The sequence below is a fragment of the Oreochromis aureus genome, linkage group 6 (assembly GCF_013358895.1).
Source record: "Oreochromis aureus strain Israel breed Guangdong linkage group 6, ZZ_aureus, whole genome shotgun sequence".
Taxonomy (NCBI): domain Eukaryota; kingdom Metazoa; phylum Chordata; class Actinopteri; order Cichliformes; family Cichlidae; genus Oreochromis; species Oreochromis aureus.
In genome coordinates, this window is record NC_052947.1 from 22,199,573 (window position 1) to 22,227,355 (window position 27,783).

Sequence of the window (27,783 nt, forward strand, 5' to 3'; positions counted from 1 at the left end):
GCTGGATGGGTTAACAGCTGATCAATGTCGCTGAGCTGACTGTACAGTTATATACATATGTGCTGGGGGTAGTTTGGCAAACAGTAATATTACTGGAAATCACCAGTCCACACAACGTATCTATTGCTGGTTAGAAACATTGTGAAATACAATTAGCAGATAAATGTATCAGATAATGTGGAGCAAACAATGTCCTTTCTGAGTAAATACTAAAGAACTTCACATGTATGGTTATTTTGTTCCTGTTACAGTAACTGATCAGTACCTATTATGAGTATTGTCGTTACTCTGTAAATGACAGTATCTAAATATGCAAATACGTGCTGGTCTTCCTTCAGTTTCTGAAAGTTTAATATTAGAGCTGAAAGGTTTTCAAAAGCTTCAGTGTCACATAATTCTTGTAGTCTTTAATTTAGAGCTACTTGTTGCTATTGACACTGAAACGAACTTTTTTTTTTGTTTTTGGCGGATAAAAACAAATCAGTTCAAATCAATTTCAGCTGCTCATCTTGTGCAGTCACAATTATGAGACAGATATAATGAGAGGATTTTAAAGCAAAATCAACGTAAGAAATTTCTCTCAGATGCAGTTCTTCATCCATCCGTATAGAAATCCGGGGCTCAGAAGTTGTTTCTAAATTTTCCACATTAGTTTTCAGTCTGAGGCTCTGTCGCCTTCCTGAAGCCAGCTAAATAAAGCATCAGGTGACCGGGACACTGCAGTGAAAAAGAGAGTCCCCTTCCGAGGTCAAACTGTTGCTGTTTGATTGACGGCCAGCTGGAAACCTGCTGCTACCTTGAGGGAAAACGCAATGCGTGGATGTTTTGTATTTGTCTGAGAGAGAGGGAGAGAGAGAGAGAGCACGTCTGCTGCTGCGTCTGTTCTCTCTCTCTCCCTATCACACACTCTCGGGAGCAGCGCTTTGACGCACCACGCAGAGTTGGATTATAGTATTGCGCGCTGGTCTTTCACGATTTTCTGTCCCTCGCGTTACCCTCACCGCTGACCGGCAGTTGATATATTATCGGGATCAATATCTCTCCGCCACGGTGACCTCTGCTGAGCTTTTTTTTTTTTTTTTTTTTTTTTTTTGGGAGAAAGAAGAGCAGCCGCGGCTTCCTCGCAGGACGCGTGTTGTGAATTACAACCAACAGAGCCTTACCTGGAGAGTGTGTGTGTGTGTATGTGTGTGTGTGTGTGCATGAGAGAGGGTTTCTTTGGATCGGATCAGATCAAGGACCGAGGTGTTTCACTGTCTTTGCTCCGCGGGCACACATTTACATACACAGGCACGGCACTCACCGGGGGGATTTGGGCACCGCATGCCGGGGACATGTGGAAGTTTGCGCCGCTGTAGCGCAGCCAAAGAGCCGCTCTACCGCCTTATCGAGCTCCCCGATTTCTACCCAGGGGGACCCAAGTCCCTGATCACAGTCCTCACGCACTGAAACCCCTCTCAGAGGACCCAAATGTAAATTCAGAACCAGACATTTCTGAAACACGCGTGTGCAAAGGGAGGACAGCGAAAAGGAGGACGGCATCCCGTTGCGTGCAGAGTTTGGTGAGCTCCTTCGGGGGATTTCGGGGCTTTATCTTTTAACGCCCTTCTGTTTTCACGGTATTTTTGCGGGTCTCATATTGGCCCCCACTTGCCGCAGTGATGGTGGGAGCTCGGTGCCCCGTTGGCCCTCACCGCTCCCCGGTGACTGTGCTGGGGCTGCTGGTGACTGTTCTGGTCCTGTCCAGCGGAGCGGACGGTCAGCCATGCCCGGCCCAGTGCTCCTGCACCGGTACGACAGTGGACTGTCACGGACAAGGACTGCGCAGCGTGCCCAGAAACATACCTCGAAACACGGAGAGACTGTAAGTACGGGATTGTTAGATTTTACCTAAAATTTGGAAACATTGCATAAGAAAAGTCACAATAATGTCGTGTTGCCATTTCTTTTATGCTTAAATGATGAAAAATAACGAGACTGCATTTACCTTTTAATGCGGCTATTCTTCTGAAGGGGTGTGAGGAGTTTAAAGAGTTTATGGAGAAAAAAATGTCACACCTTCTGATGTTTTAGCACCCAGATTTTATTCCGATCAGTGGTTAGGAAATGTCATCAGCTCCTATGCTTATGATCACACATTATTCCCCCAAATTTTCCTGTCTAATTAATTTGTTTTTAAACGGGAGGCACTGAAAATGTCTCCCTCGAGGACCACATCTTTAACAGCGCAGAGCTTTATGTCATGTCTAACCTGTACTTTCGGCCTTGTTAACGCCGCAGTACGCAGCTGATGTAAATGTTGGTGTGTGGTGTAAATGATAAAAACACTAAAGCTCGTTTTACTGGTGCCTAATACGAGGACACGTCAGTGCTGATCGCGGAGCTGAAGTTGGGGGGCTGCTGTGGTCGTTGGTGGTTTCGAACTGTTGCATTAGCACAGCCTCCGTAGACCACATCGGTTTGTCAGCAGACCAGCGAGTTAATCAAAAACGGATTTGGACAAGTGGGCTCCGAGTTAAAGAGGCCGCATTTTATCATTAAAAGACTCCTCGATGAAATTAACATTTGCCAGTGTAGTGCAGCAGCCACAGCTCCTCTCAGTTTCTCTGACAGTCAGATGACAACCCTGCGTTGGCTACGACACAAGAAGTTTCAGCAAAAACCCCTTCATCAATGAGCACCATCACAAACATTGTCCTCGATGTATTTATATATCCTTTTTTTAAATTAATTTTTAAAAATATAATTTTTCTTTCTAGGGACCTGAATGCAAACAACCTCACTAAAATCACGAAGACGGATTTCGCAGGGCTGAGGCATCTGCGAGTGCTGTAAGTGACGTTTATTCGGCGAATTTTATTTTATCCCCTCTTTATCCCCTCCCCTGAAGATGCAAAAAGGAAAACAACAATATTCTCACCCACATGCACTGTTAAGCAACACCTTGCATATCCAGAAAACTTTTCAACAGAACATCACAGCACAGAGATTTAACAGTTTCTGGCCGTGCTCGGCAGCAGCAGCAGATTCATCCAGCTCTGGAGCTGCTGCACGCAGGCACTGCATCCAGTGGTGGGAAGCTGCGGTTTCACTGAGCCATCATAAGTGTCTAAACAGAATAGCAGCGGCACCTGTTAATGCTGTCGTGTTAATCTGCCAGTGGAAGTGTCAGGAGGGGGCTTATTTTAACCACCGGGCCCCGGGGCCCATGTGCTGGAGTGATTAACGCGCTGGCGAGGAAGTGATGGAGGGTAAAAAGAGGAAAGAGATAGCGGTCATTAGGTGTAACCGCGGAGGGAGGAATGTAGCTGCTGGAAGGGAGGGAAGGGTGGAAGGAAAGGAAGAGAAGGGGGGGAGAGAGTCAAGTAAGAACAGGTTTCTTCACCTGGGATGAATCCAGATTTAAGAGTTCCCCTGCACCGTCACTGCCGGGACAGGGATAGCTGCTGTGCGCGCTATTCAGCAGCCGAAATGAATGGCGGGGAATACACATAGCTGGAATTCCTCCAGAGATTATGTCCTTAATTGTGTGTATGCGCGTGTGTGTATGTGTGTGTTTATTTGTGTGCTCTAGTTTTCGCTTTAGCTATTTCCGGTATGTTCACCCAAAAGCACCATAATTAATGAGTTTGTCGGCATTTTTTTTTCAAGCAAAAACACTGCACTTTAAAAATACGTGAGAATAGATTTTTTTTTTAATTCTCGAAATTTGTGAGAAGAGGCTTTAAAACTATAAGTTTTTTCCCTTTTTTCTTATGGGGCTGTATTAAAAAATTAGTGTTGACTCACTGATAAATCAATTAATTAAAAAAAAGAAGAGCTCAGTGGAGATGGCCCATAAAAGCCTGTGTGTTTTTGCTTGGCTTCGTCAGCACACTAATCTTAGTGGAGTTGTGCTAGTGTAAGTGAATGAGTAGTCAGAGCTATGCGGTTAGATAGAGAGTAAATTGGATGATAGATGAGTCGCTGTCCAACTGATGGGCCAGTTTTAAAGTCAATTCTGGGGCTCTATCGACCCGCTGCTGATTGTCTCCCCTCTTTCTTGCTTTTTTTAAACCTTCTATCACTTTCCATCTCCACCAATCTGCTTTTCTTCTTTTTTTCACACCCAGTGCTGCCTGATCCTTCTCTATTTCTCCCTCTCTCTCCTCTCCAGTGTCAATCTCCTGTGCCCTATCTCACTCCGTCTTTCTCTTCTCTCTCTTATCGGTGGCCCCATCCAGCCATCTTTCTCCTTTTTTTTTGGCCTCTTATGGTTTCATCACACAAATCACTCTGTCAGCTCTCACGCTCTGTGTCTCTCTATCACTCTCCTTCCCCCCTCTCTTGTCGTTCCTTTTTTTATTGTCCAATTCACATAGTCTCACACTCTCTTGGTGTTTCTCTCTCAGGCAGTTAATGGAGAACAAAATCACCACAATCGAGAGAGGAGCCTTCCAGGACCTGAAGGAGCTGGAGAGACTGTGAGTAATGATGTGTTGACGCCATTGTGTTAATTGAATTCTGTATAAAATCAGTTTGCCCGACCTTAAAAATTCCAAGAACGCGCATGCCTGTCGATTCATTTTGTATATCTGGATACACAGATCAACAAGTGTCATATAAAATCTCTTTTCAGTTATTGGGGGACCACAGGCTGCATTATTTGTCTTTGTTAGAAGTTCTCCAAGTCTGTAGAGCTTTACTTCTTCCAAAAAAACATTCCCTTATTCTGTGCTTTGGTGACTCTCAAGGACACTGTTTAAAAGTCCTAACCCACTGCTTACTAACAAAATTAACAGTCCTCAGTGCAAGAGGGGTTTTGAAAAAGCCCTTTAAAAAAATATTTGGTTTGCCTTTGTCCAATGAGCTCTGAATACTTAGTGACCTTCTAGGACTGCATGTTTCAGTTGAAAGTGGGAAGAATAATGTCAGCAGATTATATTATATACCAGCCAGTGGATTATGAATCATCACCGGAACTTATGGCTTTCTACATTATTTATTTATTTATATATTAACTTGAGTTGCAGCAATACCAGAAATCAAGGACAGGCTGACTTTAGATATCAAAGCTTTCAGTGAAAATACCTGATGTGACAGCAGTGAAGACAAACTATTTCCCCAAGTTTTTAACATGATCATCCTGCAGTCATCTAGGACAGCCCAGAATCATACCAAAAAGGCTATAATGTATCCAACCTAATCAGTGACCCGTCCTGCTCTGTGTGAATGCATGCATCATGTTTTGCTACTTTTATGTCAGTTAACCCAACATGCCCTCCTGCAAATCTGTTCAGGAGGCAAATGCAGGGAATGCAGTGGACTGACTGAGTGTGAGGAGTCTTAGTGACAAGCTTTAATTAAAGCCACTGCACACACACACACACACACACACACACACACACACACACACACACACACACACACACACACACACACACACACACACACACACACATTTACAAAAACAGACATATTGGCATATGCAGAGAGATATCCACCTGGACACACACATACACACACACACAGAGTAAAAAATAAAAATAAAGCAGTTAATCTTTTTTATGGCTCTTTTGGGTAAATTTGTCACAAGTCAGTGGGATGAAAGTGATAAAATGTGACTTTTTTGGCTGCTTTGGTGTTGACCCTGTCATGCCTGGTTTTTCTTTGCTCTCTGCTGCACTATAGCTGCTCTTTGTTGACAGAGAGAGAGAGAAGCTCTGTAGACCGCTATAAGGAATCTGCTAGTGTTTCTCATGCAACCAGCACTGGGCTCTGTCCAGCTAAGCGGTTCTGGGAATTCCTACTCAGAGTTGGTGACAAAGAGGGCAAAATTTAACTGCATATGTTCTGGATTTAAAAGTAAACTTTGATAGTGATTACCCTCCCTCCAAAGAGATGGTGCAAGCTAGTAAATACCCTCTTTCATTCACTCATATAAGCAACACAGCCTTGAACATAGATTGTAGTGCGGTAACAGCAACAGCTGATAAAGTCTTAGATATCTAATGTGAAATCATGCACGATATGGCTGTCTCTCCTTTCCTGTCTTGTCTCTGACCACAGCAAACTTTCTGACACAACATGGCTGTCTTCTGTTGTCCTTGCAAGTTTTCCTCTGTAATTCAGCTTCTCTTGCGTGGCATGTTCACAAACACAAAGATGGAGTCAGTCATCAATGCCCCCCAACAGCTACCATACAAAGGCGCGTCTCTGGAGTCTGGAGTCTGGGGGCTCATTTCAAAGCCCTCCGTCCTCTTGGGGGCTGGAGGGGGCCTGCTGGGCACCACAGCCCAGAGGAGAGGGCCCTAAGCTTGGCTGACAGATCCACACTGACTGCCCCCCATGGGGGCAGAAAACGGTTCCCCTTCATATCTTTTTTTTTCCTTTGCGACAGGCCCTGAAGGGCCGGGCAGGGCTGGGTCAGGTGTAGGGCAGTAGCCTTGGGGGTACGGAGGAGGGGCATGTGGTTGAAGGAGGTGTGGAGGAGATAGGCATGTCACAACACAACTGTGCACATATCCAAACACATGAATGTGTTTGGATACACTCGTGCATGCGCATTGACTTACGCAAGGCTGCTCTGTCAGTATTGGTTTTATCTTGATTTGGAGGACCCCCCCCAAACCCACTCGCGCCGTTTTCATTCATTCCTTAACCTCTCCTCATGTTTTTGCTCCTTACGCACCCATCTGGCTCTCTCCCTATTGTCCTGTGCATATAGGAATGCTATACATTCTTTACTCTCACCCTGTGGGTGTAGAATAGTTAAGTGAGGAGTTCCCGATCCTCTTATCCTTCACTTACTTGACTGTTTTACAGCTCCTGTTCAATTCAAAGTGTGTGAGAATGAAGTAGATAACAGCCTCAGACATGCAGGGCGAATGAAAGCGATATTGCAGGTACAGAGACAGTAATTTCAGAGAAAATCAGTCGGCTAAATCCTTCGATAATTAGCCTGCAACTGACTGATCACATTATTTAAAGATAATTTTTACTGAGATGAGTAATCGCACAGCTGATTACAGTGGTGAGATGCGTCTATCAACAGCAATTACAAAGTAGATAATGAAGCCTCAAATCAAGTGATCGTGCTGTAATATGTTGACAATATGAACAGCAGAAGATAATTGTAACAGTGATCCCAGATAGCGGGGGTATGGATTTCAAAGAAAAGCTCAGGATTAGTGCGAAATGATTAGCTCTAAAGCCTGTGAGTGATAACATTGTTCCCGCTGATCATTTCAGGGCAAAGTTTCAATTTTTTTTCTCCATTTTTACTGAGCAGTAGAGCTTGAAATTATCTGCACTGTGAAGACACAAAGCCATTTTCACCACAGCAGTTCCGTCTAAAAAGCCATTCGAGATAGATTTTTCCGAGTCTCTGCTGCACCCAACATTTGTTATGTTTGTTGGTACACACCAGTTCGCGGAAAGTTTAGAGGAAAGGCTGCCCGGCGCTGCTGAATGCGAATGATTTTAGCCTGATAGCAAAGGAATTTAGTGTTTAGGAGATAAGACTGAATTTCTGCATTTCTGTGTTTTAAGGCAAGAGATGGTATCTTTCATTAGTGTTTAAATAACAATCAGATTAGAGAGTGTAAATCTCTGGTGGGTGATAGATATTGGCTCGCTTTGGATGCACGAGCTGTGAACCGAAAACATGAACTGTTGAACCGCATTCACACCCATTCACACACACATTGGTCAGTTTGAAGTGGTTTTTGGAGTGGAGACAGTTTCTTAGGTTCATGGAAATGTCTGCAGTGTTTTGGGTTATAACTGTGGCGTGTGTGTTTGTGTGTGTGATAGGCTGACTGTTAGTTCAGCATGTGTATTATGGCTGCAGCAGCATTGGTGGAGTAATAATTGGTTTCTGAGGCGGTTTGTTATTTTCAGAGTCTGCAAGGCTGTACTACTGCACATCAACATGGGTCTGAGGTGTTAGGGTTGCGTGTGCGTGTCAGACTTTTATGTTTGTGCGAGTATTCATGTGTGTATGTACAGAGATTTGGCACACTGTGCATGTTTGCGAGTGTGTGTTTACTGTGCGGTTTCTGGGCTTCTAGCATCTGTTTATGACTGCAGGGATTATCACCATGCTGCAGTGTGACATTAGCTCGGCGGAGTGACTCTCACACCTCGGACTACTGGCTACTCCGTCTTCATTCTCTTCCAGCCAGACTTTGACTAATGAGACATGGCTGTGGAAGCACTCTGAGGCTGTTTGTGCGCACACACACGCTCACACACTGCGATATAAAAGATAAAGATACATTCTTTCAGATGTAGAAGGATAAAGGCTCAACAGTGGGTGGTAATTGCAGACTAGTTTAGCCTATAAATGTGTGGCATGTGGAACTGGTTCGTGCTACATATTTGTCTTTATGCACATAAACATCAATTAAACTAAATCACTACATGACCGAAGAGATTTCATTGTTTGATTCAGAAGTTTATGTTCAAGCAAATTTTTTTGCAAAACTTTAAAAGTGAAGGGACAATTCGCAGCCGAGCCAAGCTCAGTGGTGATGGAGAGCTTGCAATAGGTTGACTGTTGAGCTGTTAATCTTTTAGACTGTGCTTCCTTAATTAGGCTAATGCGGCAGTTCAAATTAACAAAATACTGAGAGCAGAATCAGCACTGAAGACCAAAGTGAGAAATGTGCAAAGTGGAGTCATGAAAACTGGCAAGTCGGCTGACGTAGCCTTTGTAAGTAACAGCAGACTTTGGAGGTCTTAGTTACAATGTAACGACAAAACATTTCAGCCAGGCTAAAATGTTTTGTCGTTACATTGTAGCTCTCAGATTTAACTGAGAAACTTGTTAAGAATCATGACTGTTTTTTCAGTAGTTTTGTTTTATAAGGGAACTTTTCAAATCTCAGAAAAATGATTTGTAATTTCTGCCTCTAATGAACAACACTTAACCATTTACGTGGTTTATTACACAAATGTATTTAAGATTGTTTTAAATGTCCTACATATCATGTTGGAGTAAATCACATGTGACGTCAGCCACATTGTGCCTGTCATAGTCATGCAGTTCGGTCAGAGTTTATGTCGGGGCCGGGGAGTCATAGTCAGTACGATCTAGTGTGTAATGACACATAAGAAGTACAAAATGTTTGATTACATGCATAATAACTTAAGCTGGACCCTTTATTCTCATTTCCAGCTGCATACTATTATTCTTGGACTCCACTAGAGTTTCCTTAATTCAAAGTTTAAAATAATCCTTATTTATCTTATACTGGATGTTGGTTCACTACCTCTCATCTGCTCGCTGAAACAAAACACTTTAGCTCCTCACCCTTGAAGGCCACCCTCTTTTGAAGCCAACTTTCTTTTGATTGGCTGCCCTTCAGAAACAGAAACTTTGATCAGCAAGAAAGTAGAGATGAGTAGAGTAGGAAAACACACACACACACACACACACGCTGTCTGAAATGGGACACTCAGTCTGAAGCCCAAGCTTCTGGCTCACGGGAATTATTTGTACAAACACTGAAATCGATATTTGAAACTTTGGCAATGTTTAATGTTTAAAATAAGAAAATTCATGGCAGGCGCACTTTAATGTTATTGGTGTTATGTTCATATGCAGTGTTGCAATGATAGGCTGAAATGTCTGGTTATGTATGATGGTAGCCTTTTATTTATTGTAAGTACAGCAGGCGGTTTGTTTCTGTTACAGTCTACTGTAAATAACTAAGTTAATTTTTTAAAATTAATTTCAATTATTTAATTAATTCAGTGCATAAATTAGTCATGGAAATAATTGTTGGCTTTTTTTGTACATCACTGTCTTTTGAGCTCCCCATCAAAAGTATAAATTCTCTGTTTTTGATATCACATTGCTTCTTCTTAAACTTGATTTGTTGTTTGTAATGTGCGAGGAAGGTAAAACCATTTCAAACTTTTATAATATTTGTAGAACTAAAGCAGGAAAAACAGAAGAGCTCTGCACGGGAATCCTAGACTGTAAATCTGAACAATCTCTATGTTGTTAATTGCTAAATATATTATAGATAATGTGATGATCAGACTGATATTCTAGTGAAGAAATGAATAAAAGGTTCATTAAAACACACTGATAACTCGGCAGCACCGTGGAGCAGACTGGATTTGATCTCTGTGTCCTGTCTCTACTTCATTTTGTGTTTCCTAGTCTGACAGCATTGCCTCTATTTTAAGGCGATGAGCTCATACCACCTCTCTGCTGTCGTTCCTCCTCCCCACCTCGAACACCAGTCCGTACATTCTCCCAGGGGGATGTCTAGCCCACTAACGGGTGCTCACGGCTGGGCAGGACCTGCAGGGGGAGTGGGCCTCTCCGTGGGGCCATGTGGGGCTCTTAGCTGTCAGAAGCAGCGTTAACGGAAGAGGAGTGAATAATTTAGAAACATCATTTCTGCGGGACGTTAAATATTTAAGCAGCCTCTGATGTAACTGTGGAGTGTGAATGTGTGTGCGTGCGCGCGGGCACGTTCACATATTTGTGCTCTTGTGGGTGGAAGATGGACACAGAGGGGGTGACGTTATTTAAGTCCACATCGGCTTCTAGTGATGCAAAAAGAGGTGAAAGACAAAGGTTAAGAGGAAAAAGTCAACGAGAGAATGAAAAAGAGATTTGGGGAAGTTTTGAAAGGAGCTGGTGTTTTTGTTTGCAGAGTGCTTCTGTTAGTTCATATGTTTTTTGTTTTGTTTTTTTTGTATAAATCACACTCAAGTTTTCTTCTTAGTTTGAAGTAACTTCTTGTTCCTGCCGTGTTTTCTTTCTTCGTCCTCTCCTCCTCTCTTCATTCCCGTCCAGTAGCACCCAGCTCAGCATCCATCGTTTGGGCCTGTCAGTGTGTGCGGGTGTGTTTGTGTCAGGGTTAAACTGTTTCAGCAGCCTGTCTCTCATAGTGTCACTCTGTTGCCTCCCTCTCCTCTGACACACATCAAGCACACACACACCAACACACACTGCACACAAACCTCTTCACTCCACTCAACCAGGGTTAAATGATCGCACCCAGATTATTAAACTCACCCGAGTCGTCGCCACTGTGTGTGTGTGTGTACGTGTGTGTGCGTGATGGGTTGTTGTGAGTTCTTCCCCTGTGAGGGCCTTGTTTACTCAGTGGGGTCCTTTTCACACATTCGGTAGCCCGGCCAGACTGCCTGTTTGTTTTTCCCACATCGTCTCCTCTCCTCCGTCTTTGTGGCAAAAACGCCCCTCCGCCCTCCCTCCATCTGAACCCCTTCCCTCGTCTTCCTCCCCCTGCGTTCCCTCCATCCTTCTCGGGTTCACTGTTTGTCTGGCAGCCATGTTGTACCCCTAAATCATGGATAACCTTTTTCTTTCAGTGTCCATGCATGACCACGTATGTGTGTCCCCATCAGTCTCCCAATTATTTCATGCTCTCAAATCGTATTACAATCAAAACAGTGTAACAGAATTTAATACAAAGTTCAGGAAACACAAATCCTACTTTAAAACGGCTAATTATACACAAATGTACCCGCTTCCAACCGCAGTCTTTGGAAGGAGCAAGGTTGAGTTTATTCCCTAATTCCTGTTGTATTTCTGCAGGCGCCTGAATCGGAATAATCTGGCTGTCTTTCCCGAGCTGCTTTTCCTGGGAACAACGAAGCTTTACAGACTGTAAGTCGTATTTTTATTTATTTTTTTTGTCCGTCACTCGTTTGCCCTTCATGGCTAACTGAAATATTCTCTAACTATTAGTATGTTTTGCCAAGAAGCCTTAAGATGATGTAGATAAACTTTGGATTCATGCAATGGTGTGTTTGTGTATATCACCACAACGTTTGCACAGTTCACTGAATAGGACTCAAAATTATGTGAAAATGTATGTCGCAGATGCTGCAAAGCAGAGAAAAAAAACAATGAGGTTTTGCTGTGTGACCCAGTCTGGGTGTTTCACTTGGATGAAGGAGTGAGAGGAGTGAGAGAGCAGATTTTACATGGCTCTCTCCATAGAAGCCAGTTCAGTAGCTAATGGAGATTAGCACTCCAACAGCTGCTGCCCACTGGGAGAGAGGTGTGTATGTGTGTGTATGTGTGCTTGTGTGTGGTTGTGTAGGAGAGGATGAAGAGGAGAAAGTGAGCATGACCGACTTACTCGTATAAGCAGTGAACAGGTTTCCCTCCTGAAGTTACATTTTGTGTTTCACGGGCAGAAAACAGTTTTCGTTACAGAACATAAATGTTCCAGGTTGCAATGAAGCCGACGAACCGCTGTTTGTTGTCAGCAAGCACCTTCCGCTCCCCTCGCTGCCCCGTCGTCTGCGCTGCAAACCGAGCACTACAGGGCTGGGCTGCAACGCCGCTGAAACTGTGGGAACTAACTTCCCGTCACGGTCATTTGCGGTCTCAGGGAATAATTATGGTTGCATATATTTATATGAGTGGCTGAATGTATTTACAGTATCTGAAACAATATTGAAATGCTCAGATGATTCAGAGTGTGTGAAAGTTGTTTATGTTCTGCGGCTGCCGCAGTGGCCGGCTGGGCATGACCTGTTGTGTCTAAGGGTGTGTGTCTGCCTGTGTTTGAGCAAATGTGTGTGTGTGTTTCCCAAGGCCGAGAGTTGGCATTTTGCTCAGCGTGTGGGCTGAGGTAAAAATACTACTTGGATATATTGCTCTGTGCTCAGCTTGTTGTAGACAAGTTGAGTGCGAGTGTCTATCTGCCTCTATATGCATGTGTTTGTGCGAGCCTCAGTCCTCCAGGTGTACGTGTTTAGAGGAGAGCCCCTCAATGGCAGCTCATCTTATCTAAAGCGGCACGGCTCGTTCCATAGAACCACATTTAAGCTGCTGTGTTGTTATTTCTCAGAATTAGATTAAATTATAAAACCCACGGTGAACAGAGAAAGAATAAAAACACAAACTTCCACAGAAAAATGCTGTTAAACAGATTTGTCAGATGTATGGAACTCATTCAGCTTGAATGGCGACCACAGAGGTTTGGCCAATAGTATTTAAGGCTGTTTGGTCAATATTAAATCCTATGTCTGCTTCTACACCCCCTACAGTTTATTTTAATTTTAGAAATCGCAACGAGAAACCCCTGAGAACCTCTGAAGTGGGATCTTGTTAAGTTTTATATTGAGGGTTGTAGGTATGTGCTAACTTGACCGGCTTTGGTTCTTGCAACAGTACTTCTATAAATGAACACTTGCTCAACCTGCTATTATGAAAATTATGTTTTCACTGTTTTTGGGGCTTGGAAAATCTGTGTATGTGTGTGTGTGTGTGTCTACAGGAGTATTTATGGTATGTGTTCAATCTTTGCTCAGCACAGCGGTTTAAGGGATTCGGGACTGATTTAAACTGGTCTGAGGTCAGGTGTGAGAGATGTCTTTGAACTTGTGCAGTTAGTTTGCTTAGTCAAATACAAGTCTGAGCATGAATCATGCCTGAATTTTGTTTACCTGCAATAGTAAGGGTAACATACCTTTGGCATACAGCACACTGGAGAGTGTTGTGCCATCTGATGTTCTACATAAATTCGTGTAGTATGCTACGCACCATTTGATCGCTGTAAAACTGCAGGGAGACCTTGATCCATATTGCTGGAGATGATTCAGACTCGTTCCTGTTGGTTTGTTGGATTTGTCACAGATTCTGTTCATAGTTAATAAGAACAGAATTTCTACGCAGCCAGGAGTGGAGGGTCACTGCTTTGGTGGCTTCGGGATTTAATCTTTGCTTTTTGAGGAGGATGTGGTTCTGTTGGCTTCGCCAGCTTGCACCGGGGTGGTTCACACCTCCAAGTCTGAGGCTGTGGGTCTCAGATGGAATAGGGTGGAGCACCAAAGTGGAGGAGTTTAAGTACCACAGGGTCTTGTTCAAGAGTAGGAGGAGAAGACACTGACAGAAGAAAAGTATGTAAAACCATGGCTGTCGATTTGTTGGTTGATCTACATCAATAGCCTCATCTGTGGTCACGAGCTCTGGGTAGTGACTGGAAGAAAGCGATTGCGGATGCAAGCTATGGAGATGAGATGAGTCCCCTCTCACTGATCAGTCAGAAGGGACTCAGAGTAGAGCCGCATCAAAATGAACCAGTTGAGGTGGTTCAGGCATCTGATTAAGATGCCTCCTGGACGAGGCCCTGGACATGGTAGAGATTATATCACTTGGGTGGCTTGGGAATGCCTCGGTGTCACCCACTCTTCAAATGGAGCAAGAACAGATAGCATGTTGTCACGCAGGTTTTTAAGCTGATATTTGGAAGCAAATAGGAGCCTCCTTTGCTCAGTGAAAGAATGCAGCATAGTGCAGGTGTTGTTTTAATATTTAAAGGCTGGTTTTTTTGCTTCAAATCTTTAACAAACCAAATATTTAGACTAAAAAAACCCTGTTATTTTTTGTTGTGCTGGAATACAACACGAACAGAATATGAACACAACTTTTTCAAATGACTCACAACTGAAGCATATCATCAAAAGCACCTGCAGTGGCCCAGTTATTGCATGAATATTTATACTGTGCACACAGAATGTCTCTCTGATCACTGAATTCCTCATTCATCCATTCCTTGGTTAAACTTTTAACTGGATGACACCGTCCAAATATTAGCCGTGAAGCCGAAGGTCGAAATGTCCTAGAACAAGCTGCTGTGTGCTTTCTCCTAAAGCCTTGCAACTTTGGAAAGAAGGTTTCTGTGATGTGGTGACAGCTGGCATGCTCATACTTGTGCTCCAGTGTACTGAGAAGACAATAAAACCCTGTATTATCTACAGCTGACAATAGCTGCTTTTCAAAAACAGTGTACTTGGTAAGAGCTTATGTTATTTTTACAAGCCGTGGGTTGTCTCTGGACATATTCTCACACTTTTCCTTGTTGCTCGCATTAGTAAACTCCTCGAATGCTTTGTCAGATGTTTTATCATATTGCTTGCATCAAAGGTGATGTTTGACAGTCCCCTCGACAATTTAGCAGAGCTCGGTCTGCAAAAAATATTCCAGCATGCTACCTGGCAAAGATGGCATGCTGAAGTGTTGTCACTGGGCAAAAAGTCTGTAGCTCACTGGTTGCCATGGATATTTGTACCAAATTTTGTGCCAACCTACTGAAGAATTTGACATATTTCTCCAGATTTATAAGAATTTTGGCCCGTTGGTGGAAGTAGAAGAATGGGATGGATCACAGGAATTGTTAGGATGAGACCATAAAATTTCATGGCGTGTCCTGTGCTTGCAGCTATTACATCTCTAGAGTTATGTAAATGTTGATTTCTTGAATGACATCTGTGGTTCCTCCATAACGGCTAAAAACCAGTGTAATCCAGCAGTGAACATTTTGGATGCTTTTTGCTTTTTGGATGGAAATTAGCTGCTGTAACTTCTAAAGAACAATGTTTTGAGTTTGCACATGCTTGTTGTGGATATGTGATGTGCATAAACATAAAAAAAGACAACAGCAAGTCTAACTGCTAATAAAAAGTCATGTGTCCTTTTCATCATTCTCATTTGCAACACCTGTGTCTGCACCCCTCCATCCTTCACCTCCCACATTACACATGATCGCAGCTTCCCCAGCACCCCAGGGCCCAGACTGCATTAGATTATGAAGACAAACACACACGCACACACACATCTGGAGACACCATGTGGTGGGCATATCCCCAGAAAACTCTCTCTTTGTGTCTGTCTCTAACACACACACACAGCCCTCCTTTTTTCCCCTTGGCCTATTGTTGATCACTGAATCCACCCTGCAATAATACTGAGGGCCACAGCTGTGACTGTTTGTTCAGAGAAAGAGAGCAACTATAGAAACTGTGATTAAACAGAGCCACTTCATTAGATGGAGTCTGTAAAAAGAGACAGGCTGGTAAAATCTCACTGCAATGGACAATAAGCAAAAGTTACCTGAGCCAAACAAAGACGAGGTCAGGACGCACACGTACGGCACAAATCTTCAGTTTTATGCATTCTGACTGTGACAGGTCCCCACGCTTCACCCATCAGGTCTCCAAATTGACCTTCGTCACAAGCAAAATTACAAAATGAATAATAGATCAAGTATAAAGAAAAGCTAACAAAGAAAGAGAACAGCACAATACAAACCTCAATTCTGAAAAAGCCAGGTCGATGTGTGTAAAAACCAACAATGCGACAATCTGCAGATCTGCAGAACATCTGAAAGGGGATTCTAGCTTCTCAGCAGTCGTGGGTCTTCTTTTTTGTAATTTTTGTTTCATGGTACTCCAAATGTCCAAAGCTGTGGACTGCAGGTAGGCCAGTTCAGTGCATGGACTCTTCTACCACAAATCCATGCTGTAGGAAAAGATGGAGTATGTAGTTTGTCTCACTGAGATATGCAGAACCTTTCCTTAGATAAAGGTTGTCTGGATGGGAGCATACGTTGCTCTAAAATTTGTCTAACTTTTAATATTTATGGTGCCTTTCCACATGGGCAAGTTGCCTATTTCATAGACACAAATGCATCCTCCATAGCATCAGAGCTGCAGGCTTTTGAACTGAGTTCTGATAACAAGCTGGATGGTGCTGCTTCTTTTTATTCCGGAGGAAGTTGTGTCCATGTTTTCCAGAAAGAGTTTCAAATTTGGGTTCCTCTGACCACAAAACAGGAAATGATAGAAAATGATGATAGGTTTGGTCTTGGTCATTAAGACAGTGCTCAGTCACAAATATGGTCAGGTCTTTAGGTTACTGCTCACCTTTATTTTAACAAAACTATTTTATTAACATACAATTTTATCTGAATAGACTTATAAACATAAAAGATAAAAGTTAGAATGGTGCATTTCTCCTATTTCTGCTCCTTTGTCTTTACTTTTTTTTTTTTTAAATGTTCCTGTTAGTTTATATATTACTTGATTTGTACCAGAAAATATATTTCTAATATGTTTAAATATTGAAAGTATATTCCCAAGAACTTTGACAGCTATCCAGCCATTTAATACTTATAGGAAACAGATGAAATGTTTGGTTTCTCGTTATTGCTTTTTGTCCATTGATTACTGTTGAAATGCTCAGCAAGTCTTGAAACCACTCCCTGTTTTCTATTTAGCCTCTTAGCCTTTTAAAATCTGTCATAGACGATAACAATCGCACTCAGCTGGATATAGATATCTACTAGCTATGCTGAGATCACTGAAATATTATAGTTTCTATATTATAATTGTTTCATAACCACCACTGAACAGCTGTTTCTGATGCATTTTGTAAACAATCCACAGCCTTCGTGATTTGTCAGAGGTGCATACAGATACAGTGCAGCATTAGGTTTGCTTCCTCTCCTCTGTCTCTTGTCTCCCTTTGCTGGACAGAATTCAGTAGCGAGATGAAAGAGGGAAAGATGAAAGACGGGTTGATAAAGGGACGGGGTGATGGGAGGATAAGAGAATGGGTCCCTGCTTCCACAGTTGAAGAGTATGAGTATGAGGCTAGATTCATGTGACAGTTTTTGTATGCATTTATGTGTACATTTTTTTCTTTGTGGACACTTCTGGTCAACGGCAATGGCTTAGCAGGTCCCACTAGAGGAGATTTCTTTATTTTTATTTTAGCTTTGCTGCATTATTGTGTTACGACTGTAGAAAAATATGACAGGCTCAGAAAAAGGCAGCCAAAAAATCTAACTAAAATAGCATCAGTCTGACAGAAAACATGTGGAAAACATGATGGAAGAATGTTATTCACGTATTAGTCAAGGAATGTTTTTTTTTTTTTTCATTTTTAAATGCAACATGTATTACGTGGGTAAAGAAATTTGCACATATTGATATTTTTAGACACTGATTTATGTAGATTACATAAAACCTACTTTTAAAACCCAGTTTGTGCTATGGTTAGGCAATTTGCTAGACTCTGAGCTTCCTATTGTCCCATTGTGGGCTTGCAGGTGACTGATGACACTGTTGCAAATGTGGGAAAACAGTTTAACGTGCACCCATATGGGGAAGCACCATCAGCCAAACACACAAAACTCTGGTGTGAGAGAGATACACACAATACAATAAGAGTTTATTTTTCACTTCCAGCATCAAGAAGCATTTACACTTTGGTATAAAATAATTTACTATACAACATAATTAGTTAACATAAGTGGGGGTTATCAGCTAAACTGTTAAAGAAAAATCAGACAGTGACTTTTGCTGGATCTCTATTTTTTTTAAGCCTTGACCTTTAAGATTTACTAACTGGTTCAGTTTTTATGTTTAAAATATCTCACCTGCCTCTCGTATACTCATCACCACGCTGTTCCGGCACACAGCGAAGGTTTTCATCAATTTCAAAAATTATGAGTGGGGAAAAATAAAGTAACATTTGTCTCTCCACTAAGAAGGAGAATCAGCATCAAAAGTTGACTGAGAGGTGGAAAATGAGGGAACGTCAGGTCTCTCGCACATTTAAGCAGAAATAAAGTGAGGTTCGAATTAATGAGCTGGTGAGACAACGTTTTGCGGTGTGTGTGTATATGTGTGTTTATGTGTGTGTAATAGTCTCTAATCCTCGGCTAAACGGTGCCCTGATGAGGCTTTACCAGGCGGCATTGTTGCTTAGCAGCCTTGAAGGTTGTGGCTTTGTCTTGTGCGAGAGCTTAACCCTGCTGCACACACACAAACTCGCCCGAGACGACAGGCCTATCATAATGGTTGCACTGCAGCGTCGGGGCATCTTTCATAAGATTTCGCCTTTCCCGGTTAACTAACAGAGAGGGAGCTGGAGAAGAGACAAGGAAGCAAGAGGTCAAAGGTAAAGAAAACGAAATTTTCTCAGAGTAAATAGTGTTTTTTAATTAAGACAGAGAGCGTTAGGGCATTTTAGTTGCCACAGAGATGACGACCTTATGGACCAGCAGAGGTCAAAGGTGAGGAATGTTCCAATCAGGAGATCTAAGCACGTGGTGATTTAAAAGGCCGAGGAGGGAAAGTGTCCTCCCTCGCACTGACTGAAACGATGATAAATTAAATGTTTACTAATGAAAAGTCCCACATGGAACAGCTGTTTGTGCAAGAGATTTGCTGGGAGTTGTTTTTATAACTCTTTTGATTTGGGGAACTTAACCAATGTGTTTTTGGCCTGTGGCTTTCATTGATGTCATCATCCAATAATTTACTTTTATTGAAGAGTCCAGGAAAACAAATTAATAAAATGCACAAGATAATCAATCACATGTACGCACTAAAATTAAATGTGAGATATTTTTTGTACTGTGGTAATAGATTACAACACCACACAACAGAGAAGAAAGGTGCATCAAGTGACACTGAATGTGGCCTGGTTGGTCTGAGTATTTCAGAAATTGCTGATCTACTGGGATTTGATTTCATGAATGGCCACACTGTTAAATAACTACTTGTTACAACCAAGGAATGAAAAAGATTATCTCTGAATGCTCAATTCATTAAACCTTGAAGCATGTGCGCTACAACGGCAGAAGATCACACCAGGTCCAATCCTGTCTGCCAGGAACATAAAACTGAGGCTACAATTTGGACAGTCTTTGAAAACTGAACAGTAGAAAACTGGAAACATGTTGCCTGGTCTGACGAGTCTCAGTTAAAAACACTGATCAGTTGTGCCTTGTGTAAATGGTTAAGGCTGGTGGTGGGGCTGTAGTGGTTTTCTTGGCACATTTTGGTGTCTTTAGTACCAAATGATTATTGCTTGAATGTCACAGCCTACCTGAGTCCAGCTGACCAGTCACATCATGGATATGCTTCAACTGTGTGATGCTGTCATGTCAACATGGACTAAAATCTCTGAGGGAAGTTTCCACCACCTTGTTGAATCTATGTCATGAAAACTTCTGAATGGGCTCTAATTGAGGTACTAGTAAGGTGTACCTAATAAAGTGGCTGCTGAGTACAGAGTGAGTCTATGAGATTTCAGGTCCAGTGTCTAATTAGCCACAGATCCAGTGAATAATTTACCAAAATATGCACAACAAGGAGTCTATTTGGTTATAAACTGAACTAACTTAGAGCATCAAAGTTCATTTTTTAACTTTAGAGAATGTGGTTTTACAAATTATTTACTTGTAATCTTTTTTTTTCCCGACCTGCCTTTAAAAAGATGCATATCGTTGGCAGCACAGTTTGGCCACTGAGTTTGTGTACATACGATATGCAAATATCTGCCATTATGTCTCTCTGAGGAAATGAAGTTAAGCCTTTGCAGCCCAAGACGCTTGCGGGTGACCCCTCCCCTTTCCCTGCTGTCTAACAAAAATAGACACACACTGACACAAACACATCGCTTTACCATTCAGCAATATTTCCTGCCCCCTCCTGTTTCTCTGAATGCACTTTAACAGATATAAAAACTCTCACACACATTCGCTCCACAGCGAACGCACACACACGAGAAAGCAGCTCTTTTCAGATCTTTTCAGCATGCATAAAGACATATTGTCGGAGAAATGTTTTCATTGGGACTCTTGGATCACACACATCGACTCCAGCCGAACGGGGGGGGGGTGGGGGGGGATAGGGGGATGTTATTTTTCTTTTTTGTGGTCAACTTTGTGTGTTTTCAGACATTTCCCATGTCATCTGGGTACACTTTATGTCTCACCTTGAGTGCAAACGAACAGTTACAACAGTGTCGAGGTGTTGAGTGTCACTGACTCACTCGTATGAATCACATGACCGCCATTCTGAATTGCTCAAGGCCACTCATTCCTAAGAAGTGATCTGGCCATTCACATCCCAACACAATGCTGTAATTCATTCTCGAGCGATTGAAAGAGGGCTTGCCAGAGCCGTGCTGGCATTATTATGAGGGCACCAGCACAAAAGATTATCTTATACAGACAGAATGTAAAGATATGAAAATGCTTGGCTTCAACCAAGGCCAGAGCATACTTGTTTCTTGATGGAGCTCAGGAAGTGTGTGCAGATGTGTTTGAAGCTTTTTTAATGAATTTTTTTTTTTAGTAGCACAACACTACATTAATGGTGTAAAACAGCCAGGACCTAATTAGGTCCACCTAGCAAGACCTGATTGAGTCTAATAGACCGACTGCAATAAGTCTGTCTCCGTAAAGGTTATGTTGCTCAGCTTTGTTGTGATCCAATTTAATAGTAATTTTGCAGGATGTAATCTGTTGTACTGTTGATTAGTCTTATGTAGCACTGGATGGCTTTTTTTTTTTTTTTGCAATTATTCAATCATTGCATAGACTCTATTTAATATAGGCTTTAGAGTTTAAGAGACAAACTTTCCACGAGTTATGGATTTCATGTTTACCATTTTTTTGAAATTACCACCTCTCTACCCACGTTTGGGATTTAAGTTTATTAAATATTTAAATTTTTCTTGTTTTATCTTCCTTCAAATTTCCATTTCTTACTGCTTGCTTTGGTGTTCTGCCTGCAGCTTCATTAATCACCTGCCGCCCAGGGCGTGTGAGTGTCAAAGTTCAGGCCACTAAGGTCAAAGGTCAGGGATCATCAGCGTCAGCCAATGAGATATCCAGGATAATGGACATGCCAGCAGCAATGGCGCTGCTTTGCCCATCAACTTGCACAAGGAGTGAGAGTTACGCCTGGAAAAACACACAGAAAGAGGAGGGGTGGATACAGAACGAATGAATGAAGGGTATTTAAGAGGAAGATTAGAGACGTGTTTGCTCTCTTAAATGGTGCGGAAAAAAAAGAAAAAAAAGAGAGCAGGAAGGAATTTACCGGGGCGAAGAAAGAAGCGTCGTCTCCATTGTGAGCTAGTCGTGAAAAGAAAAAAAAAGCAAAGCAGTGGGAGAAAGTGAGGGGCAGCGAAAGTAAAGAAAGGTGGAGGACTAAGGGAAGAGTGTTGTGGAAATGAGAGGAGAGAGGTATGTCAGTGCTTACTGTAGATGGCAGGTAGCCTGCAGCTTGGAGCCAGCAAGTCTGTCAGAGAGAAGTGTCCAGGTGTGTGTGTGTGTGTGTGTGTGTGTGTGTGTGTGTAACCCGAGTGTGGATTATTGGGAGGGGGGGGTTACATACCTATCCAACGCCAGGAAGAGCTTACCTGGAAGCAGGTAGTTAAGAGCGCAGATTCTGTGTGAATCTGTGTGGGTGTGTGTGAGGTCCTCGAGATCATCAAAGCATTTCTTCACCTTGCTTGTGTGTTATTAAGGGTCACGGTGTGCGGCAATACCTCCCAACAAAAACGCCTAAATCATCCTCTTTACTTCCCTCGCTCTGTATTATCTCTACTTCCTCTCCCCTCCTCATTCACATTAGCCACAGTGTTTAACTTAATAACACGAGGTAAACGCTGGTGTTATGCAGCTTAGAGCCAGCAGGATGTATATCCCCCCATCTTACAGCCCCTCTGTGGTGGTTGGTCTCCTCAGGGTATCTGGAGGTATAGATCCAGACACCGTATTGATGGATGAGTCGGCAGGGCAGGTGAATTATGGGAGAGATTATGGAGTAATCAGTATAATTCATCAACGTTCCTCTGCTAACCCCAATCAAACAAATGCCTACTCAGCAATATTGACCTCTGCTTGCTGTGTGCATCCATGTAGAGGAACAGGCGTGTGTTTGGGCTTGTTGCTGCTGTTCTTGTTGTGTGTGTGTGTGTTTGTGTTTCTATAAAGGTGGTGAGAGTTAAAGTAATATTCATACCATCGGTTTTTAAAAATATTATTTTGGTGTGGCCAGGATGCTGGTGTGGTTAGCATTGTTGAGAGAGAGTCCCGAGTTCAACTCTGCCATCGAGCCATAGCCTTGCCTTTCCTATAGTTTCCCTTTAAAAACATGCAGTTAGGTTAACTGGACGTGAGAACGTGAGTACAAATGGTTGTCTGTCTCCCTGCGACTGACTATCAACCTGTCCAGGGTGTACCTTGACTCTCTTTGTGGCAGTTGGGATAGTCTCCTGGTGCTGCTAAGCAGAAGAAAATGGATGGATGGATTATTTTGGAACAATAAAGAAAGAAACAAAATCATCTTCGTTATTTTTTCATTAGCAAACACATTCGTGCGATCAGATGCAGCTAAACTGTGCTTGACAACCAGCTGCGATGTTCACACGTTGGGCAGGAAACTCTGTGAGTAGCAAAACACTGACTGAGAAAATACGTCAGGACAAAAACCAGAAACCCTGAGTGCTCTCTGAGGCTCGCCTGCGGTCAAATGGAAGACAGAAAGAGTTGAGTTTATGTCAATCAGTCAGCAGACCTAACATGGCTGTCTTTCTCTGTCCTGGGTGCCTCCCTCCCTCCCCTCTAATCCTCCATCTTGGCTCCGTGTCAAGCCGCCTTGTCCAGTTGCACAATATACCCCTCCGGGGCAGGCAACTGCATCCCCTCTCTGGCTCCATTAGTGCCACTCCACTGGCATAGCCGGCATTCTCCAGTGGGACCGTCATCGCTGGCCACTCTATTGGCACCCCTGTCACTCTCCAATCACCACAAAAGAAAACCTCACCGCCCTCCCTCGCTGCCTCTCCTGCTCACTTGGTCTTTTTTGCGCCCCCGTTTTATTCCCCTTACTGCTATTATCTTCCCTTTCTCTCCCCAGCACCTTTCTCTTAATTCTTTTCCCTCTCATACTCTTTCTTGCCTACACACCCTCTCCACTTCCCCTCCCCAGCTCTCTCTTCCCCCGAGCCTACACATTGGTTTGGAGAGGCTTATGCAAGACCCTCATCCATGGTAATGATGCAGAAGAAACCAAGAGAGGAAACTGGGAGCTGACCAGTGATTGCTCCCAGAGATGTTGCTCGCAAGTTTAGAGCCTCTCACATTATTTCACCAAAAGCTGAGTGTGTTTGAAGTGACCAGAGCGACCCAGGCTCATTAAAACGCACTATGTTTACATAATGTGAGGGCTCAGGCCCACAACAACAGATCCATTCGCTGACACTTTGAGAAAACTTTAAGCTTTAAAAACCAATTTAAAAGCAATTTTTTTTTTACGTCAAAGGAGCGAAAAAATACACAAAAACATATTCAAATATGAAACAAATGTGATTTTTGCAGTTAGAGATGGAGCACGAAGAGTTTCTGAAGAGTAATGTGAGCGAGAAAGAGAGAAAGTGTGACATTGTAGCTCCGTAGCTGGAGGCTGGTGATGGATCAGCAGGTTTGTAATCACAGGTTGGTGCTCGACCAGTGCGCGTGTGTGTGAGTGTGTGCATACACGTGTGTCTTTGTGAGTGTCTAATGACAGGTTTCAACCCTGATGTGTCATTATCCAATTACAGTTTTCTCTCATCTCTACGGTAACACCATGCCCTCCGTAATTGGACGGCTGCTCAAGAGAGCTTTGACCTCTCAGCAAGTGTCAGACAGAAGAACACACACTCTCGGGAACACACACACACAGACATACACACAGAGGATGCCAGTAAGATTGGGTAATACAGGATTAAACAGATGCTATCTGAACGAGTGATCAGATAAACTATGCACAGACAAGTTAGGACTCTGATCATTTCATATCACTCCTTCCACCTCACACTTATTTTTTCTTCATCTGTCTATCTGTTTCTGTTTCTCTGTCAAGCAGTAACAATAACTGAAGCTCATGTACTTCCTTGCTTTTGCACCCCCACCCCCCATCCCACCCTTTCAGTCTCGCTCGCTTGCAAGTGCGTTGTGTCTAAATGGGCCTAAATGGGCCGAGTCGAAGGAGAGCTTTTGTGGTTTATCGTACTGAAGCTCCTCTCCCTCTCTTTCTCTTTCTCTCCCAAAAACAAAATACAGCATTTTCCTCCACACTAGCCCTCTTAAATATTTCACACACGCGCTTTCCTTTTTTTTGGCTTGTGCGTGGATTCCTGCTTATTACAGATCTTTACGAGGTTAAATGTGATGGTAATACAAAAAAGAGATCCTTATCGTTCAGAGAAATCCAATTACGACATATTGGCAGACAGAAGTGAGGGAGCCACGAAGGAGAGAGGAACAAGAGGAGACACAGAGGACAGCGTGTGTTTGTGCACGTTTCTTCCCGTTCCTGGGCCAAAGCGCACCAAATAGAAATCAGGGTCACCTGCGACCTGAACGCTCACTGGCAGAGAAACCGCACGAGAAAGACGAATTTGAACATGTTTTCTTAACACCAAATTCTGATTCTGAGCTTCAGTATTTAAGATGTTTTGTCACGGTTTTGACACATGTGATGTCTGTCTTTCATGTTCCCACTTCATGCATCTTTATCTCATCCTCAGCCTCAGAAGACTTTTAGTCAAAGCTCTGTTTTATATTGCGGCAGTTTTTCTTTTCGCGCTGTACTTATCAACTCGTGACATGTCAGTGCATTTTAAGTGTTTTCATTCAGAAGTCTGCCTGCCTGTCTTCACATTTCAGCTCAGTATCAGGAGGTGGGAAACAGTTTGGCATGCCTCAAATTTCCTTTCATTTATTCTTTCACTCTTATCACTTTCCTCTTTCCGCTGTCACTATCTCCACCAGACGATGAGTTCATTATTAAATTATTTTATGAGTGTGTGTGTGTGTACTGTCTCCTAAAAATATATTTTCCCATACAACAAAGCTGAATTTAAAATTACAATCTAAGGGGAAATTATTTTCTCTCCAACAAAATATCTTTCAAATCAAAAGGCAGACAGCAGTGCAGTAGTAGCAGGTAGGCTGATGGCAGAATGGTCAGGATAGCTTTCATGCTGATGGCTTTCTGAGAGCAATTATTCACATTTTTAATTACATTTTTAAGTTTCCTTTCATTTACTTCAGGAATAGATGCAGTTTGAGTTGATATACGCATTTTTGCAGTTAGCTTCAGCTCTGTTTTCTAGCCATGTGACCCATCTGATTATCCAGTATCTGCAACTGGTTGAATCTCAAAGAGCAACCATAGCAAACGTACATAATCTGGGAGAAAGTGCATTTTCCTAAAACGTTATTGAGAGTGCAGTTTAATTTGGGAAAGAAAGGGTTGATGCAGTAGGTCATTAGAGATACTTCCACTTTATTAGGTACACTTGTTCAGCTGCTCATTAACACAAATATTTATTAGGCAATCAAATAGCAGTAAGTCAAAACATTTAGGCATGGTTGAAATGACCTGCTGAAGTTCAACCTGAGCATCAGAATGAGGAGGAGAGATGATTTATGTGACTTTGACTGTTTTCTGGTTGTTGGTGCCAGACGGGCTGGTCTGAGTATTTCAGAAAGGGCTTATCTACTGAGATTTTCCCACACAGTCATCTCTACAGAGAATCATCTGAAAGAGAAATCGTTTGAAAATATCCAGTGAGCGGCAGTTCTCTGGGTGAAAATGCCTTCTTGATGCCAGAAAAGGAGAGAGAATGGAAAGGCTACGTTGAGCTGATAGCAAGACTACAGTAACTCAAATATATACTCATTACAAGCAAGATATGCAGACCTTGAGCAGCAGAAGACCACACTGACTGACACTCCTGACAGAAAATATTACCTCATCTGGTGAGTTTTGATTTCTGCAGTGATATTTTGATGGTAGGGTCTAAATGTTGTGTAACATGAAAGCATGCATCCTTTCTTCCTGTATCAATTGCTCAGGATGCTGGTGTTGTAATGATATAGGAAATATTTTCTTGTTTAACTTCGTGCTCCTTAACTGAGCATCATTTAATTAATGCCATAGCTTATCGTAGTATTGTTGCTAACCATGTCCATCCCTTTATAATCAAAGTGTAGCCATGCCCCAAATGACTGCTTCCCCGAATCATCTCAAACTGGTTTCCTGAACAGTGAGTTCATGTAGTCAAACTTCACAGTCACCAGATCTTATGTGTTTCTTATGAATTTCTGTAGGACGTTATGTACACAATAATGTCTGTTATTTTTAAAGACACTCAGTTCTCATTAAAGCAACAGCGAAAAGTCAGACACCTGAACAGTGAATTTGCTCACAAGACTACAGTATTTTATAGTCTGAAAGAGAGGCGGTGAGAGAATGAGCAGCCCAAAGCTATGATGTCAGCCTGTTTTACAGCTCTCATAATTACAAGCAGCACTCTGGGTGGGTGGGTTACTATCAGTGTGTGTGTGTGTGTGTTTGTGTGTGTGTGCGCACACACAGAGCACATAAGATTCCTGTCAGGTTACCTTAGTGACCTGCTAGGTAACCCCTCGTCTCTCTCAGACATCTTAGCAGCTGAGGATTTTGCCTTTGCTGTGTTAAAAGACATTGGACTGTTTGAGAGGTGGAAATCCCCTTTTTAGTAAAACTTCTATTTCCATTGTTTTCCTTTTTCCCATAAGGTCATAAGGAAATTGGACACAAACTGACTGCTAACCTGCCCATCAGTCCCTTTGATGAATCACATCTGGCTTTTCCTCCAAACTTTACACAATTGTACAAAAACCCTTTGCTCTATACAGAAAAAAAAGAAATCCCTGGTGTCTCACAGATACCGACAGAGTATCCTTTGGTCTTAGTGCCATGACACGCTGGGTTTATGGGTGGTTCTCACCCCCAGCTTGTCACACACACTTTTAAAGGATGTCTTTGGCGTCACATTTACGTATATGCATCAGGTGACCGTGCTTTTTCAGTGCAAGGTCAATGCTGTGACAAAGGTCAGTACTGTAATCCGAACTGCAGTCTTCTCTTGAACTAAACATCTTCAGAAAGTAAAAAGTAAAGGTAAGAAACTATTTAAAAACAAAAATAATCAATGCAAAGGGCCACACAGGACACAAACTACGATCTCCTTGCTAGCAAAGCTGTATTTACTCTGCCACCACACCTCCTGATTTTGTCACTTTTTAAAAGAGGAGCATTATTGCAAGGCATCCAAAATTACTGCCGGTAAAGGGCAGGCTTTTTTTTCACATTGCGAACCAAAAGCTGCTCTTGTTTTAA

The 27,783-nt window shown here is 42.5% G+C and overlaps 1 protein-coding gene across 2 annotated transcripts in view; it reads left to right on the forward strand.

Moving 5' to 3' along the window:
- Nucleotides 1-892: 892 nt before the first annotated feature.
- slit2 (slit homolog 2 (Drosophila)) overlaps nt 893-27,783 on the forward strand; it is a 103,439-nt gene continuing 76,548 nt past the window's right edge. For both annotated transcript variants that reach the window (XM_031751017.2, XM_039613435.1), the window contains exons 1-4: nt 893-1,864; nt 2,760-2,831; nt 4,392-4,463; nt 11,564-11,635. In XM_031751017.2, the coding sequence (XP_031606877.1) occupies nt 1,662-1,864; nt 2,760-2,831; nt 4,392-4,463; nt 11,564-11,635 (419 nt within the window). In that variant the 5' untranslated portion in view covers nt 893-1,661. The remainder of the gene's footprint in view (nt 1,865-2,759; nt 2,832-4,391; nt 4,464-11,563; nt 11,636-27,783) is intronic.